Raw genomic sequence first — 17,321 nt, 5'->3', positions numbered from 1 at the left:
GCAGCAGCAGAAGTAGGATGGGTGCTAAGAGATGACATCTCTTCCAGTCGTAGCTGGAAATTGTTTCCACACAGGCAACAGAGACACACATCAGTTTGGGAACTGACAATTTTATAATATCTAAGGCTAACAACACAAATTTCAAAAAAGGATAATATTCCTAGGACAGACAAGCTCAGGGGATGAACATCTTACAGCCAGAACTTTATCCAAGGGTGGGAACAACTAAGTATAGGTCTGTTAGACAGAGTGCTAGTTTTAATGCTTTCAGGCAGTGGTTTTCAAACCACCTCCAAACTCCAGAGGGATCCTGAGAGGTGCTTCAGGAGCGGCCACAGGAGGTGAGGGGGAGGAAAAGCAGGCAGAGCTGGCACTGCCTCATCCTCCTCAACCTTCGAAAGTTTGAAACCATCCATCAACCATCCATCGTATGTATCTGACTAAAGGCGGAAGAACTTGGGGAGAGGAGAATTAAAAACAATCTATTTCTGAACTGATGTGTTTTGGAACACTGATCTTACAAGACGATTATTAACACACAAAAAATGTATATGCAAATAGAGGTTAGAAAAGAAAATACAGTAGAGCCCAGCATAGCTTTCACAAAAGAGTGAAAGCAAACGCAGCTGGAGGCGGTTCTTTCCTCACCTCTATCTTCAAAGGCCACCAAATCTATTCAGCTTATCTTACCACCAGCTTCTCTAGAGGATGGTGGAATGAACTGATAAAGAAAACTCAATTTGAGGGCAGAAATATAGAACAAAGTAGGCATTTAGGTTCTGGAAAAGTACTTTTTGCAAAAATACATGATTTGGTATTAGGCCCAGAAAATAGAAACATTGTATTGGAAACATGTGTACCTAAAATGGAAGGACCCCATCCTGAATAGAGTATGGCATTCTACTTGACAAACCTTATACCTGAAAATAATATAAACACAATACAATCATTTTCCATCAAGGTATGTTTCACTTCATATCATAGATAGTCTTAGACTTATAAGTCAAACTTTGGTATATTAATATATATTTCAAAGGTGAAAAAAATGCTCACATTACAAAAGTTTTCTTAAATAATTAATCATCCCCTAATTTATATATTGCATAAATTTGCATTTTGTGTATCACATTGGGCCTGTCTTTTAAGTAACAAATCTATAGTAACAGTAGCCTTGAATAACTTCTCTACAAGTTTTATAACTGCTATTTACTAAATGTTTGGCTAAAATAAAGAGGTCAGCCTGAGTCTCAGTTTCTTCCCCCTTTAAATGCAAATAATACAACCTACATTCAATGAGCATCGGTTATATGCTAGGGCCTGAAGTAGGTGTCTTATATACCATTTCATTTTGCCCTTAAAGTAACCTAATGAAGTAGGAATTATTATCCTCATTTAACTGAGAAAGAAATGGAAATTTAGAGAAGTTAAATAATTTGCTTAAAATCATTCAGCTAATGACTGGCTGAGTTGAGATTTGAACTCAGGCTTGATGTCAAAGCCAGAATCTCAAATATTATATCATATTGTCTCTCATATCACATAAATATTTGCGCATGTACTTGCTATACCTATTCTCACAGGATTGTTGCAATGAGTAAATGAATCAAGGTATATGTTTATCATTATAAATTAAAACATTATCCAAATGTAAGGGGATGTTTTACCTTCAAGTGGTTCTTGGAGAACATATGCATTTAATTGAACTTCATTCTTAGGCAGAGTCATCTGGACACTCTCTCCAGCAGATACCACCAGTTCCTTTATAACTGGAAACAAAGAAAATTTGCAAGAGTTAAAGAATTAAATCCAAACTATCTCATTTCTCTCCTTCCTTTTGTGGCCAAATTTCTTTTATTAACAATATTCAGCTACTGCCTTCATTTCCTCGTTACTTATCTATTCTAATTCCCTGAAGTTTGATCCTGTCCTCACTTTTCCACTGAAAAGAACCTTTTGAGGTCATTAACAAACTGCTGCTTAGCAAATCGAATAACTGTTTCTCTGCCCTCATACTTCCCTCTGTGGCATCTAATACTGCTAAATGCCTCCATCTCAAAACTCTTGGTTATCATAACACCATATTATTCTACTTTTCTTCCTTTCTGACTTTTTCTCCACTGTATTTTAACTACTGTTGATCCTTAAGCCTTTTTTATACAGTACTTTCCACAGAGCTCAATAAACAGAGTTCAACTGTTTCAAGGATCATCTTTATGCTAATAAATAACTTTCTAATAAAAAACAGACATAAAGTTCCTAGAAGAAAAGGCAAGTGTTGATCACAAGGCCAGTGTTAATTTCTTTCTATTCCAGTTGTTACAACCATAGACTTACATTATTCCAAGGATCTTGTTCTTCCATCTGCTAGCTCTCCCCACTCTAATCCATTCTGTCTTCCTAAAACACCCACCATCATTAGTTTTTCTAAAATCCTCGCCCACCATGTTACTCTCCTACTCAAGACACCGCCGCCGCACACACACGCCATGTTTAAGGCCAAACTCCTCACCTTGTATGAGAGAATTATTATCATTTGATCATACCATCTCGCCCTTCCTACCCAATTCTGCCTCTAGTTTTATTAATTTTTCCTCTTGTGTTCCACAGAAGTCATGGGCTACTCCTGGGGACTTTGCTAAAGCTATTTCTCCAATTGGGGTGTGTGCTTTTTTTATTCTAAATACAAGACTTTGTTTCTAGCTCATAGCCAGTCTTCTCTCCAAGAAATCTTCCCAGATCATTTCCATTCAAACTGACCTACTTCTTGAACTACTTTAGCGTTTTTTGGAATACCACATCAGCTAATAGCTATATACTGTCTATATACTATTCATCAGCGAGTTCATACATGTTAGGGTTTCTCAACCTTGGCACTTTGGAGCAGATAATTCTTTGTTGTCGGAGAAATTGTCCTGTGTTCTCTAAGATGTTTAGCAGTATCCCTGGCCTCTACCCACTAGATGTCAGTAGAACCCCTCCTCCTTAGTTATAACAACGAAAAATGTTTGCAGGTTGTTGAGAATCACTGATTATATAAACCTTTTCTCTGACAATAATTGTTCATTTGTTATGAGACCTAGAAACTACAGAGCTTAAAGCAAACAACTGCCTGGTCCACCCATATTTCAAGACTAGGAGGTGAGATGGGCTTCCTAGACAAATATGAAATTTGAGATTTACCTGTCTGCTTGGGACACTGTACTTGGGGAGAAATAAAAACATCCATTATGGAAACTTTACCATTTAGAAACCCCAGGAGGTGAAATAAGAATTCTCTGAAGTGACTTTCAAAAAAAGGAAGGAGGAGGAAAAGAAGAAAGAAACCGCTACACTCAGGTAAAGTATAATGGACAAAAATACAGTGCAACTCAAACCCTTCATGATTACACCAAAAATTACAGGCATTCTGAATTTTTTTAAAAAATTACTTTAGTGGCATAGGATTGAAACCCTAAAATTTCATGTTATATTACCACCAAATGAGGCCCTAGTTAATTAAAACTTGGCAAAAATCATTTTCAGTGTCTTTTCTTCACCCTGTTGAGTTTTCCAGGGAATGAAGATCAACTTAGTTTCCTTGATTAATCATTTCCTCCTAATACCTTAGAATGGCACTCATGAAACATAGACTTAAGGCAACATTCTATGTATAAATCTTTCTATGGGTTGCTTTAAAAACTAAAGATGCTGTCAAAATCAGAGAGACAAATATCTGATCTACAACCAGCTGTTCAGAAGGCGAACAGGTGCACAGATCCAACTCTTTCTGCCCAGTGGCCTCTGTTTGCTTGATTCCTTGAACATCGCTTAATTGAATCTTGTGCTCTTAAGTCCCAGTGGAATCTGGCTTGGGGGAAATGAGCTTCATAAATTTCCATAGGCTCGGGCCTGTTGAGAAAAGGATCGAGAGCCCCAAATCCTATGATTACAGGGACACAAATAGGATTATTTTTTCTCTTAACCTACAGTATTAAAAGTCATGCCTCCCTCCTTTCTTTCCATTAAAAGGGAACACTTTGATTAAATGTTCTACTTTCCCATCCTATCTCCATGGGCAGAAGCAAAGGGCCTCACCTGGGAATGGTGCTGAAGTGCTCTGGAAAGAGGCCTGGGGGGTGGGGGTAGCATAACTGTTGGAGGGAGCCACTGGCAGAGGGGCAGCAACCTGGATTTTCCCAGGGTTTTTTACTTGCTGAGTGCTAGGCGTAGTACCCAGATCCTCTGACACCTCAGGTTGGACTGATACATTCTTTGACCAAACAGCAGTTTCCTCAGTCAGATTTGTGGTTAGAGGATTGGAAATTGTGACTTCCTTGTGGACCTAAAGAAATGCAAAAATTCAATTAAGTAGACAAAAGTTATAAAGCCAGTTTTTTAGGTTATATCACATGAAATAATTGCATATTAAATGTTTTAACGCAAAACTGTCAAAAATGTGAAAGAAACTAATCTTACTACTCAAACTGGTATTATGTTGATATAAATCTTCCCAGTCTTTCTTTCTATGCCGACAGTTCTGCTTAAAATAGTAACAATCTCAACATTTATATTCAATTCTTCTTACAAATACTTATTAAGCACCTATTACAGAATAAGCCTTCTGGATCAAAAAAAAAAAAAAAAAAAACCAACCATAATCGCTGTGCTCAACAAGTGTACAATCTAGTGGCGGGGAGAGAATTTAAAACATAATAAGCCAAAAATGGTAGAAATAACTAGGAAAGTTATGATGAACCAAAGAAACCCTGAGAGTATTTAACTTCTCTCTCTTGGAGAAAGGGTGCATGTGAAGGATAGTTTAAATAAAGGCTCTCTGAAGGAGGAAAGTCCAGAGCTGAGTTTTAAAGGGTAAACAGTTTACTAGACAAAGGGCTGAGGGGAGAGTTGAGTGTAGAAATGAGATTAACATGGCATGTGTTGGGAACTGAGAGTCATTAAGCTAAGAGGGAGGAAATAATGAAAGATGAGCTGGAAAGACAGTCGATGGCCGGAGTAAAGAAGACAGTATACACTACTTTAAAGAACCAGGTAATGGTAAGCAATCAATGGTTGTATGCAAGGAAGTGACAAAGTCAGGTTTCTGCTTTAAATGGATAATTCAAGTTACTATCTAGTGTATGGGCTTGAAGAAGGAAGACAACAGCAGGAATACTGTTTAGGAGAGTACTGTATTCATCCAAACAAGAAATGATGAGTGGCTAAACAAAGTTGGTGATATGGGTTTGTTTGTTTGTTTTTAATCAACTTAATCGAAGTATAATTTACAAAAAATGAACTGCACACATTTAAAGTGTATAGGTCGATGAGTTTTGATAAGTATATACACCCACATAACTACAATTAAGAGAGAGAACATTTCTATTAGCCCCCAAAATTAGTTCATGCCCCTTTGCAGCAAATTCCTGCCTCCATCTTCAGGCCCAAGAAACTACTGATTTGTCTTCTGTCACCATTAGTTGGTTTGGGCTTTCTTCTATTTCATATAAAAGGATCTTATACATAATATTTTTGTTTCTGGCTGCTTTCACACAACATAATGTTTTTAAGATTCATCCATGATTCAGTAGTTCATTCTTTTTTATTACTGAGTAGTATACCATTATAGAGATATACCAAATTTTATTTATCCATTTATCATTGATATTTAAATTGTTTTCAGTTTTCTCAGCTCTTATAAAGCTGCTATGTATGTTTGAATACAAATGTTTCTGTAAACATATATTTTCATTTATCTTGGGTAAATACTTAGAAGTATTTATTGTTAATTACATATGTGTATGCTTAACTTTATAAGAAACTATGAACTATTATCCAAAGTGGCTGTACCATTTTGCATTTCTACCAGCAATGTATGAGAGTTCCAGTTGCTCCACAACTTCACCAATACTTGGTTTTGTTTTTTTTTTTACACCTACAGCACCCGGTCTCCCATCCAAGTACTAACCAGGCCCGACCCTGCTTAGCTCCCAAGATCAGATGATATCAGGCACGTTAAGGGTGACATAGTCGTAGACAATACTTGGTATTCTTGATCTTTTTGTTTTTTGTTATTTGAATGGTATCTCACTGTGATTTAATTTGCATTTTTCTGATAACTAATGAGGCTGAATATCTTTTAATGTGTTTACTGGCCAGTCATATATTTTCTTTGGTTAAGTTTATTCACATCTTTGTTCATTTGTTTTACAATTTTATTAAAGTACAATCAATATACAATAAACTGAATATATTTAGTGTATAATTTGATAAATTTTGACATATGTGTACATCTATGAAACCATCACCACAATCAAGATGATGACTATATCCAACAGGTCCAAAGATTCCTCATGTTCCTTTGTAATCCCTTCTCCTCTCACCCCACTCACCAGGCAACTACTGCTCTGCTTCTTATCACTATAGTTTGCATTTCTCAGAATTTTATATAAAGGGAGTCACATGTACGTACTCTTTTTTGGTCTGGCTTCTTTCACTCAGCAAAATTATTCTGCTATTCATCCATGCTGCTGTTTGTATTAATAGGTCTTTCCTTATGATTGCTGGGTAGGTTTCTGTTGTATGACTATGCCACAATTTGTTTATTCATTCACCAACAGATGAGCACTGGGGTTGATTCCAGTTTGGGGCTATTACAAATTGAGCTGTTATAAATATTCCTCTACAAGTCTTTGTATGAACATATCCTTTCATTTCTCTTGGGTAAATATCTATGAGTAGTAGAATGCCTGGTCATATGGAAGATGTATCTTCAGGTTTTTAAAAAACTGCCAAACCATTTTCCAAAGTTGTTATGTCATTATATACCACCAGTGTGAACATTCGAGTTGTTCTACAACCTTGCAAGAATTTGTTGTATGAAGTCTTTTTAATTTTAGCCATTATTGAGGTGTGTAGCAGCCCCTTATTTTGGTTTTTAATTTGCATTTTTCTAATGATTAATGATGTTGACCATCTTTTCATGTACTTACTGGACATCTGTACAACTTCTTTGGTGGACAACTTCTTTGCTTTAGTATTAGTTTTCCAACTCAGTTATAAGAGCTCTTTATATAGTCTAGAAATAAGTCCTTCATTAAGTATTAAACTTGAAAATATGTTTTCCCAGTCTGTAGCTTGAATAGCAAAAGTCTGTCACTTTGGTGGGCTCCAGTTTATCAATTTTTTCTTTTATGTTTCATGCTTTCAGTGACTCATTCATTCATTCGTTCGGCAACAAGATCACAAAAAAATTATTCTCCAGCATTTTCTTCTACAAGTTTTATAGTTTTTGCTCTTAAATTTTAGGTCTATGATCCATTTTGAGCTAATATTTCTGTATGGTGTGAAGTAAGGGTCAAGGTTCACGTTTTTCCTTATCAATAGCCAATTGTTCTAACATCATTATTAAAAACAGTATCCTTTCCCCCACTAAACTGCCTTAGAACATCAACTGACCATATTTGTGTTGAGTCTATTTCTGGACTCTGTTCTGTTTCATTGAATTAATCTATCTTTACACCAATACCACTGCTTTGATTACTGTAGCTTTACAGTAACTCTTAAAGTTAAACAGTTTAGGTCTTCCAAATTTGTTGTTCATTTTCAAAATTGTTTTGATTATTCTAAGTCCTAATCCATGAACATGGCTGTATTAGTTTCCTACGGCTGCCATAAAAAATTACCAGAAACTTAGTAACTTAAAACAACAGAAATTTATCCTCTCACAGTTCTATAGCCCAGAAATGCAAAATCAAGGTACTGGCACAGCCACATTCCTTCTTCAGGTGTTTGGGAAAAAGCCTTCTTTGCCAGTTCCAGCTCCCAGAGGCTCTTGGCATTCCTTGGCTTGTGGCAACATAACTCTAGTCTTTGTCTCCATCTTCATATGGCCTTCTTTCTTGTGCCTTGGTGGGTCCAAATCTCCCTCTTCTTTTTCTTGTAAAGACACCAGGCATTGAATTTAGGGCCCACCCTAAATAAGGATGATTTCATCTTAAGATCCTTAACTAACTATACCTGCAAAGATCTTATTCCTAAATAAGGTCTTACACTGAGGTTCCAGGTGGACATCATAGTGGGTGGGGGGCGGGCACCATTCAACCCATTACAATGGTATCTTTCTCCATTTATTTAGTTCTTTATTTGCTCTCAGCAATGTTTTAGAGTTTTCTATATATAGCTCTTACACATATTTGGTTAAATTTATCCCAAAGTACCTGAATATAAGACCTGAAACAATAAAATGCATAGAAGAAAACATAGGAACTAAACTCAAGGACCTTGGACTTAAAGAGGATTTTATGAATTTGACCTCAAAGGCAAGGGAAGTAAAAGCAAAAATAAATGAATGGGACTACACCAAACTAAAAAGCTTCTGCTCAGCAAAAGAAACTGTCAATAAGGTAAAGAGACAACCATCCGAATGGGAAAATACATTTGCAAGCAACGTCTCCAATAAGGGCCTAATATCCAAATTATAAAAGAACTCATACAACTCAATAACGACAACAAAAAAAACAAATAATCCCATCAAAAAATGAGCAGACCTGAACAGACACTTCTCCCTAGAGGACATACAAATGGCCAACAAATATATGAAAAGATGCTCAACATCACTAGCTATTAAGGAAACGCAAATCAAAACCACAATCAGATATCATCTCACACCTGTTAGAATAGCTATAATCAACAGCACAAGTAATAACAAATGTTGGACAGGACGCGGAGAAAAAGGATCCTTCACATACACTGCTGGTGGGACTGCAAATTGATACAGCCACTATGGAAAACAGTATGGAGGTCTCTCCAAAAACTAAGAATTGATCTACCATATGATCCAGCAATCTCTCTACTGGGTATTTACCCCAAAGACTTGAAAACCCATATCCAAAAAGGTATTTGCACACCGATGTTCATAGCAGCATTATCCACAGTGGCCGGGGCATGGAAGCAACCAAAGTGTCCTACGATAGATGATTGGCTAAAGAAGCTGTGGTACATATATACAAAGGAATATGTCAGCCATAAGAAGAGATGAAATACTGCCATTTGCGACAACATGGATGGACCTTGAGATAATCATGCTAAGCGAAATAAGCCAGGCAGAAAAAGTTGAAAATCATGTGGTATCACTTATATGTGGGATATAAACCTAAAAGCAACAAATGAACAGGACAAACAAAGAGACTCATGGACATGGACAATGGACTAGTGGTTACCAGAGGGTAACAGGATGGGGAAGGAGGGGAGAGTTAGATGGGGTAAATGGGGTCAAATATAGGGGGGTAGGAGTAGGGTGAAGTGGGTAAAGGGAATCAAATATATGGCAGCTGAAGTAAATTGGACTTTGGGTAGTAAACACACAATAGAATATACAGATTTCAAATTATAATGTACACCTGAAAATTATATAATTGTGTTAACCAATGTTACCCCAATAAACTTAATAAAAAATAAAAATAAAAATAAATAAAAAAATTTATCTCTAAGTATTTCATGTTTTTGAATGCTAAAATACATTTTTAAAAACTTTAATTCCCAGTTATTCATTGCTAATATATAAACACAACTGGTTTTTCTATATTGATCTTATATCCTGCAACCTTGCCAAATTCACTTAATAATCCCAGTAGCTTTTATGTACATCTCTTGGAATTTTCTAGGTACATGATTATATCATCTGTGAATAAAGGTAGTTTTCCTTCTTCATTTCTGATCTGTATTCCTTTATTTTTCTTGCATTATCACATTGGCTAGGACCTCCAGTACAAAGCCGAATAAAAGTGGTTAGAGCCACTATTTGTTGTATAATTGTCTTCTCATTTTCCATTAAACCTTTGAACACAGACTCCTTTAATTTTTTAAGCATATTTTTAACAGCTGCTTTGAAGTATCTGCTAAATCTGAAAGGTGAGTGCATGCAGAATTCATTTGTTTATTATTTTTTTCCCCTGAGCATGGGTTATACTTTCCTGATACTTTTTTGCATATCTCATAACATCTGGCTGAAAACTGGAAAGCTTTGATACTATATTGTAGCAACTCTAAATTGTTTTATTTTTCTAATGGGCTGTTGTTTTTAGTAACTTCCCTAGTCTCAAACTAAACAATCTGATACACACATACAACATGTTGCCATTGATGTCTCTGCTCAGTTCTTTTAATTCTTATTTTTACTTTAGTCTGGATTCCTAGGTATCACTCTTGTACCTGTATAGTTTAGTAGTCCCAATTTGGGCAGAGGTCGCTCAGACACCTCAAGCTCATAAAGTTTCACCCTCTGCCAGTCCATCTGTGTACTGCTCAAGGCATGCATTCAAAGTTTCAGTCAATTCTTAAGTCTTTCCTGACTTTTACTTTTTACCAGGCTCTCTTGGGTCTCTCTTGTTCATGCAGATAATTTCTCAATCAGCCAGGGATATGCAGAGGGCTTATTTTAGCTCTTCTATGGCTCTCTTATTTTCAGGATCTTCCCATTAAGTTTCTGGCAGGTCCACCACTCACCCTAGCAGGCACTGCAACCTCAGGCTGGCAAAATTGTGGATTCTCTCCATTCATTCCCAACCAAGTGTGCCACTTTTAGTTGGCAAAGCTATAAATTTTCACCCTCTGCACCAAGTAAAGTCCATTCCCTCTGGCAAAAAAGTTGCTCATTTTCATGTCCAGCCACACACATAAAACCACATTTCTTCATCACCTGAGCTGAGGTGATGAAGGTAAGAACAGATGGGAAAAGCCTCAAGAAGACTACAGACTCCCACCGTACTTGCTCAAAGCATTACCAAGAATAAAGAATAAACACATTTCAAGAAAAACCACTTCTCAACTTGCTTCTGCCTCTATTATATTTCTAGTGGCCAGAAATACCTGTGCTACAATTTTGTCCAGTTTCATACTTGTTTTTTACAATGAGAAAATTATAGACCCCTTTATGATGTCATAAGTGGAAATTCTTGTTTCTATTTTCCCATTTTAAAAACTGCATTTGTCCTTTGAAATTCTTTAACTGTTCACTCACTAAAATAATTTTCCTTTAATTTCCTTTAGTTCTCTGAACATACTTTGAAGTCTCTGACTACCAACAACATCTGAGTCAACTTGGAGTCAGTTTCCACTGACTGCTTTTACCTCCCTGAGTATGGAGGTCACCTTTTCCTGTTCCTTTCATGTCTAATAAGTTTTGTTTGAATACTGGACATTCTGTCTAATATATGTAGTAATACTGGATTCTACTGTGTTTTCCTTGCGATTGTTTGGGGGTATTTTTTTTCTAGTAGACAAGTAACTTATCTGAACTTAAACTGTAGACTTTGCTTCCCCTGCCAATGTGCAGCAACTGATATCTCTGTAAGTCCTGCAGCTGCTTTTTTAGCCTGGTCCCCTGCAGGTCTTCTAGTGTAATCTGATGACTGGCCAAACATTTGACCACAGGTTATACTCAGATTTGGGGCCTGCTTTCACGGTGCTTTTTTAATTCTGGAGATTATTCCCTAATTTTTCAGTCTTAGACTCTGTCCTCTGACACCTCAAGTCAATAAGACTTCAGATTTCTGCCACCTAAGCTACACATGGTTGGGGAATGCACTCAGTTAAAAAGGCAACAAACTCACAGAGCTCACCTGGTGTAGGTTCTGTCTGCTTCTCTGATTTCTGCCTGCTTTTTCACAAGGCCCTATGGAGTCTCCCCATGTAGGTGTAGTTCAGAGGTTCAGCCATGGACTTTAGTTGAGTTTATAGTCAGGTTATGGGTTTAACCCTCTTCTATGGTTTTCTTACTTTCAAGGGCCCCTCCCCTTAAATGTCCAGGTAGTTTTTCTATCTTGACTCTGTTCTTTGCCACTATAAGAAAGTAGGCCTGAGGTCTTTCCACTGCCACTTTCCTCTGCTGTGGGGGTTGGTGAATGCCTTCAAGCAAAAATTTTAAAAAGCTGCAAAGTCACAATTCTTACTATTTCCAGTTGCTGTTTTTCAAGAGTAAACTCTCCTCTAGCTTCTGTCTGCTTTTGGACCCTTTCCAGTTTCTCTAAATACATGTTTTACATATTTTATAATTATCTGTGGGAGAGTTCAGGAGACCACTTTACTCCACCACCATTACCAAAAGCTCCCCCCTGAGGGATGGATTTTAAAATATTAAGGATCTAATATTTGTGAAGCTGAAATGCATCTAGGGCTTGGGGAAAAGAATTTAAGATGACTCCCATGTTTCTTGCTTGAGAGACTAACTATAGCAATGTCAGAAACTAAGATCGGCTACAAAAGAGCAGCTTTAAGAAATAGCATGTAAGTTATGTTTTAGACATACTGAATCTGAAGTACCTCTGGGAAATTCAAATAGAGATCCAGACTTGGAATCAAGTCCCAAAGATAGTAACTGAAGCCATAGGAGTAAATGAGCTTGCTCGAGAAGAACATGTAAATAAAGGGAACAGAGGCTCAAAAATAGAGTATGTAGAGATATCAGTGTTTAAGATGTGAGCAGATGAAATGACCCACAAAATTGACTAAAAGGATATGGTCAGAGAGAAGGAAAAAACCGTAAGATGTTCTAACAAGAAAGAAGGGACAACTGCAACCTGTATGAAATAATGCAGAGAGGTTCAATCAGATAAGGACTCAAAAGAATACATTATACTTGACAATTGTGAGGTTACTGGTGACCCCAGCAAGAGCCCCTTGGAAACTAAATTCCACAGGACTGAGGATTAAATACAAGTGAACAAAGAAGGGAAAGCAAGTGTAGACTACCCTTCATATTTCTGGGGGAAAAGAAAACAAGAACAATGTGAGAGTAACAGAAGAGGCAAGGGGACAAGATCAAGGATATATTTGGAAGGACTGAATTTGAACAAGTACCATGTTTTTAGACTGAAAAGAGAATGATAGAATTTAGGCTATCACACAAACACTTAGGAGAGCATCTGGGCCCAATCTGGAGAAGTGAGTATCAGAGAAGGCTTCCTAAAAGAAGTAAAGCCTGGGGTGAGTCTTGAAGAATAAACAGTTAAGCAGATGAATGCCAAATGTTGGGGGCGGGGGTGAAGGGAGACAAAAACATCATGGACTTCTGCTTCCAGTCAAGATAGAGTAACAGAGACCAGATTTATCATCCCATCTGAAACACTTAGAAGTACAGACAAAATATATGAAACAATAGGATTTAAGACACTGACATCAGGCAGTAAAGAAGAGTAATTCCTAAGAAATGAAAAACAAGTAAGACGAGCCCTATAGTTGTCCCAGCTTAATGTCTAAAGAAAGTTTCTAGGCCACAGTACAAGAAGAGGAAATCCAGACAGAAACTCGCAGTCTCTCTGCGTTGGAGAGATGTAGCTAGAAGTCTGGGATAGGAGAGAGCTGCAAAGAGACTGAACTCTAAAGATCTGCAGGGGATGCCCCTATAGTATTCAATTGAGTAATGATCATCTCAAACGTGTGTGGAAACTACCCAAGGCCAGGGAAAGAGCTACTCAAAATAATTACAGGGCACAATACCCAGAGTTCCCATGAGCTAGGAATAATACTTATTCCAAAAAGCCAGAACAGAAAACTTCATAATTCATGGGGCATCAGAGCACTAATAAAAGTCTTACCTCAGTAGTATGTAAGAATTAACCCTACACTAAATGGAGTTCTGGGCCTACATAACAAAACTTAAAAGACACAAAGGATCACCTGGTTCTCAAATAATTTAATCATATCCCAGAACAAACTTCAAGAATACCTATACAAATATATCTAGCGCCCAACTAGGAAAAATTTACAATGTCTGGTAATCAATTAAAAGTTATCAAACATGCAAAGAAGCAGGAAAATAAATCCTCTAATGAGGAAAAATATCAGTTATTTAAAACTGTGTTAACTATCCTGTAATCCAATACCTACCTTGCTTTCCCCAACTTCCATGTAGTCTTCCTTTGTATTTCCTCCTTAATTTCAAATGCATAAAAGAAGCTACAAAACTAGTATTCTCTGGAGCATCTGAGATCTTGCCCCCCTGGCATACATCATGAGTTTGGCTCAAGTAAATTCTCATAAAATTCTCTAAAAATATCCAAATAAAATAGACAGATAGACAGATAGATAAACAAACAAGTAAATAAATAAAATTGACCTAGAAATAACAAATAGATGGACAGGCAGACAGACAGACAGAAAGACAGATAAATCTGACCCAGAAATAACCAATGATAGAACTAGTAGGCAAGGATATTAAAATAATTATTATGATTGTATTTCATATGGTATGAAGCTATAGGAAAGAGTGCATATTTTAAGTAGAGACATGGAAGGTATGTTTAAGAAAAAAAAAAAGACCCAAATCAAGCTTCTGGAGATGAATATTACAAATGTGTATGATGAAAAATACACTGTAGAGATTTAACTGCAGAAGAAAAGATTAGTAAACTTGAAAACAACAGAAATTATTCAAAATGAAACCATAGAGTTAAAAGATTGAAAAAAATGAACAGAGCATAGCAAATTCTAGGACAAATTTGAGTGGCCAAATTTGCTTCTAATTGGATTTCTTAAAGGAGTAGGGGAAGAGAAAAATATTTGAAGAAATAATGGTCAGTAATTTTCAAATTTGATGAAAACTATAAAACCACATTTGAACTGAGATTTGAGAAGTTCAACAAGCTCCAAGCACAAGAAATATAAATAAAACCACCCCAAGGAATAATATAATCAAACTGCTTAAAACGATGATAAAGAGAAAATCTTAAGAGTAGCCGGCAAAAAAAGACACATTATGTGTAGAACAACAAATATAAAAAAACTACAGCAGATTTCTCAACAGAAACAACACAAGCTAAAAGACATTGTCACAATATCTTTAAAGTACTGAAAACAAAAAACAAAACAACAACAAAAACCCTGCCAACTTAGAATTAAGCTACCAGAATGAATAAATGAGTTTAGCAAGGTTTCAGGATACAAAATTGATATATATAAATAATTGTATTTCTATATAGTAGCAACAAATAAAAATTGAATTTTTTAAAATACCAATTATAATAGCATCAAAAATATGAAATACTTAGGGATAAATGTGACAAAAGATGAGCAAGATATGTCGTCTAAAAACTACAACACACTGCTGACAGAAATTAGAGATGACTTTAATAAATGGTAAGATAAACTGTGTTTGTGAATCAGTAGACTTACTATTATTATTGTTATTGATTCTCCCCAAATTGATCTACAGCCCAACATAATCCTGATCAAAACCCTTTTTTAAAAGAAATTAACAAGAGTCTAAAATTTAAATAAAGATACAAAGGACCTAGAATAGCCAAAACAATTTTGATAACAAAATACAAAGTTATACAAAGTTGTAAAGTTTGCATTATCCAATTTAAAGACTTATTACAAAGCTATCAAGACAGTGTGGTGTTAATGTCAATATAAACAAATAAATCAATGGAACCAAGTAGAGTCCAAAAACAGATTCATAAATATATAGTTAACTGATTTCCAATAAAGGTGAAAAGCAATTCAGTGGAGAAAGGATGGTAAAAATATGATGCTAGCACAATTGGACAGTTATATGCCAATAAACAAAACAAAACAAAACCCTTCCATCCATAGCTCCCACCATGTACAAAAAAATTCTAGACCTAAACTTAAAACCTAAACTATAAAACTTTTAGAAGAAAACAGGAGAAAATCTTCCTTAGATCCAACACCAAAAGCATGATCCATTTAAAAAACTGATGCACTGAATATCATCAAAATTAATATCTGCTCTTCAAAAGACACTGCTAGGAGAATGAAAAGATAAGCTACAGATTGAGAGAGAATATCTGCAAATCACATATCTGATAAATGACTTATGTGCAGAATATGTATGTAAGGAAAAAAAACAATTTTTTTTAAACAGGGAAAAATATGAACACTTTACCAAAAAAAAATATGAATGTAATAGTAATCTGTGGAACTTTCACAGATTACTAATAGGAATGTAAAATGAAACAACTGTCTGGAAAACAGTTTGGCAATTTCTTAAAATGTTAAATATACACCTACAATCTGATGTAGCCATTCCAGGTATATATACCCAAGAGAAATTAAAACATATACCCAATCTAAATACTTATACACAAATGTTCCTAGCAGATTTACCTGTAGCCAAAATCTAGAAACAATCCAAAAATCCATTAACAATTAAGTAGAAAAACAAATTATGATATATCCACACAATGTAATACTATCCAGCAATTAAAAGGAACCAACTCCTGACACACACTACATGGATGAACATCAGCACATTATGCTAAGTGAAAGAAGCCAGACACAAAAGACTACATACTACATGGTTCCATTTATATGAAAAGTCCAGAAAAGGCAAATTTATAGACAGTGGATTAGTGGATGCCTGGGGGCTGGGGAGTGGTGATGGCACAAGGGAACTTTTGAGCAAATGGGCACAAGGGAAGTTTCTGGGGTGACAGAAATATTAACAAACTGGATTGTGGTGATGATGTACACCCTACACATTTACTGAAATCACTAAACTGTATGCTCAAAAGGCATGAGTGTTATTACCTCAATAATTTCATTACAAAGAAGAGTACATAATATAGAATTATTTATTTTTAAATTCTAGAAAGTCTATAATAACCTAAAGCAGATCAGCAGTTGCCTAGGGATAAGGGAGGGGAGTGAGAAGGACAAATTACCAAGGGACAGGAGGAAACTTTTCGAGTATGGATATCTTTTTTGTGGTGATGGTTTTATGGTTTTATATATATATATATGTCAAAGATAATCAAATCGTACATTTTAAACATGTACAGTTTATATGTCAATTATATTTTAATAAAGCTATCTTTAAAAAGTATGGTGTCCACAGAAGAGCAAACATTTGGTGTGGCTGGAGTGGAAAGCAGAAGGGAGTAACAAAAGAGCCATTCATGCAAACAAATATATATTTGTAATAGCTGCATTGTCCACTTTCTCCTTATTAGACAGATTGCTTCTACTTTTTTTTATTAAATAAACAGTATCTCGTCATTGTGTGCGAAGCTATTTAGGAATTACCGTTTTAGAATAAATTCCAAGAAGCAGAAGTATGAATATTTTTAAGTAAGGCAGACAGATCTGTATTTTTAAATAAACAACTTATTATTTAGTAGTATCATTTATTTTTAAAGAAACAGGAAAATGAGATATGGAGAAAATTATTTTACTTCAGAAACTGTGAAGTAATAGTGAAATTTTCAAGGGATGATATAGGGTCAGTGACACTTGGGTGAAATTTCTTTAGGCAATTTTTTCTGGCACTTGACAGAAATCATAAAAACTAATCCAATTCTAAACAAACTATAAGTCATATAATC

At 35.7% G+C, this 17,321-nt stretch overlaps 1 protein-coding gene across 5 annotated transcripts in view; it reads right to left on the bottom strand.

Annotated features, from left to right (window-relative positions):
- The window catches only part of KIAA0319L (KIAA0319 like), an 86,372-nt gene that overhangs the window by 32,709 nt on the left and 36,342 nt on the right, over positions 1–17,321 (bottom strand). For all 5 annotated transcript variants that reach the window (XM_039850942.1, XM_039850941.1, XM_039850940.1 and 2 more), the window contains 2 exons: positions 4,075–4,321; positions 1,665–1,766 (listed from right to left, as the gene is read on the bottom strand). In XM_039850942.1, coding sequence (XP_039706876.1) covers positions 1,665–1,766; positions 4,075–4,321 — 349 coding nt within the window. The remainder of the gene's footprint in view (positions 1–1,664; positions 1,767–4,074; positions 4,322–17,321) is intronic.

The sequence above is a fragment of the Pteropus medius genome, unplaced genomic scaffold, assembly GCF_902729225.1.
Source record: "Pteropus medius unplaced genomic scaffold, Ma_sr-lr_union100, whole genome shotgun sequence".
NCBI classification, from domain to species: domain Eukaryota; kingdom Metazoa; phylum Chordata; class Mammalia; order Chiroptera; family Pteropodidae; genus Pteropus; species Pteropus medius.
The sequence above is the reverse complement of the archived record's forward strand: the minus strand, read 5'-3'. Positions and strand labels throughout refer to the sequence as shown.